Below are 4,520 nucleotides of genomic sequence, written 5' to 3' on the forward strand. Positions count from 1 at the left end.
TACTGTATACATATATTCATACACACACACTAACATGTTTATCTTAACTATACACCTTCATCCCTGTATACACACACACACTATTGCCTAATATTTATATAGCGCCTTTCCCACACACACACACGATGCATTTTATATGTACACATACACTCAGTATATACAAACTCACGCACACTTTAAACTTTCGTATACATTTATAAGCCCCCCCCCCCCCCCAGATTAAAGCCCCCTCAAAGGGTCTCTTCGCGGTATTTTTTACGTTTCTTTTGCGCCTGCGCGCTGATCCCACATCAGAGTTTTGACTTGCAAGGCGCTATACGCACGTGGCGCCCCAAACGGCGCACAGCGACACTGCTGTCATTCATTTCTCGCCCCCCCCCCCCTCGTGTGATCTGTTTGTCACCCCTAACCCAAACCCCCCCCCCCCCCCCTTCCCTAATTTTGTCCGTTTTTACACTTGTGACGGAGCACCGCCGGTCTTTATGGTGGGCTATTCGTGCCGTAGGCTCGGACCCCCCCAGTCGCCACCACGTTGGGTGTCTTTCCCATTTAACTCACACGGTCGGACGAGTCGTTGTCCGGGTCGCCGCTCAGGTCACCCCGGTGGTCCCCGATCCCTCCTCGTGACGTCTTCCGCGGCCCACCTGAAGGAATTTCATCTTTTGTTGGTCAATAAGACAAAGACACACACCGCGACACAATTAAGACTTTTATCCACCATCAGCTAAGGGGCTGTCATAAGCAGCGCTACGTATGAATATCATACAAAGATACAAAAAAAAATCAAACTGGCAAACGTCAGCAGCCTGCCAGCCCGGTGGGCACCGTTTTTTTTTTGTTTTTTTTTAAACTTCTAAGGGTCTTTTGTCAACATTCAAATTATTTTTAAAAAAAAATGATAAAATGAGGACTGTGACCAGAAGCCTGATGATGACCCCGACTGACCCCCAGTGTGGCCACAGGCGATCAGCCCGAAGCCCCCCGATTGTTGTGGATATTCCAGGGCAGTGCCAAGGAGTCTTTTTTTTTATTTCTATTTTAGCAGGTCGCCTCGCTGTGTGAGGAGTGAAGCCAGGAGACCCCCCAACAGGATTTCCTCCTCCTCCTCCTCGCCAGACTTCCGTCCGATGTAGAAAGTGTGTGCTGGCCGACCCAGTGACCTGCTGGCCTGGCGAGGCCCATCATTCTACCCGGGGGTGGTGGGACAACTCACTACAGAACTGTCTCCACGTCCCCCCCCAAACTTCATATTCTCTGTTCTGTGCCCACCCCCCAGTCCAGACCCCCTCGGCTCACTCCACAGATTTAAACTTTACTTTGAAGTTTGGCACCCAATTGTCACACAAATCCCGGTCCCCTCGCTTTTTTAGGTTGCACTCCCAGGACCATTCAGACGTGAGAGAGGGGCACTTGCTTGAGGTAGGACCCCGAACTGGCCACCCCTGTCCTTGCCGTCAGGGCGCTGCTGGCTTCACTGTACATAGACGCATTGGTGGGCTTCCTGTCCCTGCAGCAGCGGCTCGTAAAGCGTTTCCAAGACTCGAGGGTCTTTCCAGACCAAATCCAAACCCCCGACGTGATGCCCACCACAAGGCACATGAAGTACTTGAGCATGAAGACGGCGTAGTCCGGTCCCGGCTGCTGATTGTCCGGACAGGAGCAGCTGAGGGTGCGCTGCCAGCTCTCTCGGTAATGCTGCTCGTAGATGTAACAGGCCACCACGATGGTGGCCGGGACGGTGTAGAGCACGGTGAAGATGCCAATCCTGATCATGAGCTTCTCCAGCTTGTCAGTCTTGGTGCCTCCTTGCTTGATCACACTCCGGATACGGAAGAGAGAGACAAAGCCGGCCAGGAGAAACATGGTCCCAGTGAACAAGTACACCACCAAGGGTGCCAAGACAAAGCCCCTCAGGTTGTCAAGATTCTGGTTGCCCACGTAGCAAATGCCAGCCACTGGGTCTCCATCCACGGAGCTGAGAGCTAAAACAGCTATGGACTTCACACTGGGGATTAGCCAGGATGCCATGTGGAAGTACTGCGAGTAGCTGGCGATGGCCTCGTTGCCCCACTTCATGCCAGCCGCCAAGAACCATGTGAATGACAAAATGACCCACCAAATGGAGCTGGCCATGCCAAAGAAGTAAATAAGAAGGAAAACGATGGTGCACAGGGCCGGCCCCGTGGTGTCATAGTGGACGTGATGATAGTCTTTGTTGCAGGCCACACTGGTATGGCCAGCGATGAGGCGCACGATGTACCCAATGGAAACAAACAAATAGCAAGTCGACAAGAAGATGATGGGGCGCTCCGGGTACTTGAACCTCTCCATATCGATCAGGAAAGTGGCCACGGTGGTGAACGTGGAGATGAAACACAAGATGGACCACAGGCCGATCCAGAAGGTGGCAAAGGTCCGCTCATCTTGAGTGAAGTAGGGCTCGTAGCACGGAACGGCACAGTTGACCACCTGGCCCGTCCTGATCCTATTGTACAGGGGGTGGCTCTCTTTCTTTATCTGGACCATTGGCTCCTTGCACCGACACTCGCTGTGGCACTCGGCGCTGGGCCTCTTTGAGAACGCCTTGGAAGCGTGGGTAGGTTTGGGGAACGGCGGGGTCAGGGTGGTAGTCTCCGAGTGGTTGTAGTCCATGCAGAGATTGTCGGGGTCACCCAACACGGGCAACTTTTCGCAGCTCATTCTCTCCGGCCAGGCAAAGCCATACTGTCTCATTAGAGGGGAGCAGCCAGTCTTGGCACGCTCACAGACCGACCGGCAAGGCGGCAAGGGTTTCATGTAGTCGGCCAGGCAGATGGGGGTGTACATGCTGCAGAGGAAGAAGCGAAGGTCTGGAGAACACTGGATTTCAACCAGAGGCCAGAACTGGTGAACCTCCAGCCCAGCTTCGTCTTGGGTGTCGTGGTTGAACTGATTAGGCATGTAGGTTTGGTTGTAGACAATCCCTTTGCACATGGGCACGGTGATCTCCTGGCACACGATGTCCTTGGAGGCTGCCTGTCCATATCTGGGTATCTCTGCAAGGGCCAGGAGGGCAACCTGGAGGAGCATTCGGGATAACAAGTTTTTAGTGGGCTGCTCCATGATGCTCTCCTTGTCATCGGCTAATCTGGATTTTGGGCACAGATGGACGCCACATAATCCACTTTAGAGTCCGCCGTTTACTACTCCATTTGTTACAGATGAGGGGAAGGAGGAGAAGGAAAAGGACAACAAGGTGCACAAGGGCTCTTCTTGGAATTAATCCACGTAATAAACAGCACCTGCTAGGCAGGGCATGACGCACAACTTCAGAGTTTTTAAAACTTCCATCAGGTCTACGCAATCTCTAAAATCTTAACATGAAGAGCACGCCCGGGGGCTTTCGAAATGTCCAAGAATTAAAAATGTAAAAAAATAAAATAAAATAAAATCTCACATGAACGCCACTCCGCGGCTCGTGCTGTCCAGCGAATGGAGAACTTTGGAGAAAAGAGTAGGAAAGGCCCGCTGCTGAGCCGATTCGTCAGCTCGTTTTGAGGCGGCCATCTGCACTAGTCTCGGTCCTCCTGCGCACTCCTTCCCGGCGCTGACACGCGAAGCCCTTCGGCGTTCAGGTAAACGGACGCAGCGGCATCGACCGCTGCTTCTCAACTGTACTCCCCAGCCCGCTCAACAGCAGGTGTTGCGGTGTCCATTCACTCGCCGACGCTATTCGTGACACTTGGAGGAGGAGGAGCCGCCGAGTAACTTTTTTCAAGACTTTCTCCGACAAGTAAACCGCGCTCTTCTACTAACAAGGCAGCCGCGAGTCGCTCAAGTCACCGCTCAGCGACGCGCACTCGCAGCTCCCCTGCACGAAACCTTCGCATCTCGCTTTTTGCCGGCCAAGGCTCTCCCGGGTACGCCGCTCGTTGGCTGCGTGTGCGCGTGGACCACGCCCATCTGCGAAGTGCAGCCACACAGAGTTGTACATAGCCACGCCCCCACGAAAACTGTCCCCGCCCTCTCACTTATCACTTCGCAGCCTCGCTTGTTCAGCCCATGAGGGCGCCCGGCAGTTTCAAGGTTCGGCAACACCAACTCGGAGTGGAGCCGCTGAAGAAGACTCGGGCTGAGAAAGGCGGACGGGGCGCTGAAAACCCCCTGCGAGTTACATGAAGCCGCAGTGGAGTCCTTCAGTTCCGCAACAGGAAAAAAACTTCACATGATGGGGTGATAGATAAATGTGAAAAGCACTAGATAATAGAGTGACTGATCTGAAAGGCACTATATGATAGATACTTCAAAACCATTACATAATAGAAAGATTGATTGATCTGAAAGACACTACATAATAAAATGAATAGAATAATAGAATGACGATATAGTGCCTTACGGATCTATCTTTTATATACTGCTTTCTCTATTATATAGCACCTTTCATATTTATCTGTTGTATAGTGCCTTACAGACAGGCCCGGTCTTAGGTATTATGGGGCCCTAGGCGAAAGGGGGGTCCAGGGGCCCCCTGAGGGGGGCGG

At 52.7% G+C, this 4,520-nt stretch overlaps 1 protein-coding gene across 1 annotated transcript; it reads right to left on the reverse strand.

Annotated features, from left to right (window-relative positions):
• Positions 1-693: 693 nt before the first annotated feature.
• On the reverse strand, positions 694-3,985 carry fzd5 (frizzled class receptor 5). Its single transcript, XM_028808036.2, has one exon. The coding sequence runs from the start codon at positions 3,100-3,102 to the stop codon at positions 1,390-1,392; it is 1,713 nt and encodes a 570-aa protein (XP_028663869.1). The 5' UTR covers positions 3,103-3,985; the 3' UTR covers positions 694-1,389.
• Positions 3,986-4,520: the final 535 nt, after the last annotated feature.

This window comes from Erpetoichthys calabaricus, chromosome 8 (assembly GCF_900747795.2).
Source record: "Erpetoichthys calabaricus chromosome 8, fErpCal1.3, whole genome shotgun sequence".
In the NCBI taxonomy this organism is placed as follows: Eukaryota; Metazoa; Chordata; class Cladistia; order Polypteriformes; family Polypteridae; genus Erpetoichthys; species Erpetoichthys calabaricus.

Excerpts from the sequence above, each read along its gene's own strand:
- fzd5 (XM_028808036.2), bottom strand. The coding sequence starts at position 3,102 with ATGGAGCAGCCCACTAAAAACTTGTTATCCCGAATGCTCCTCCAGGTT.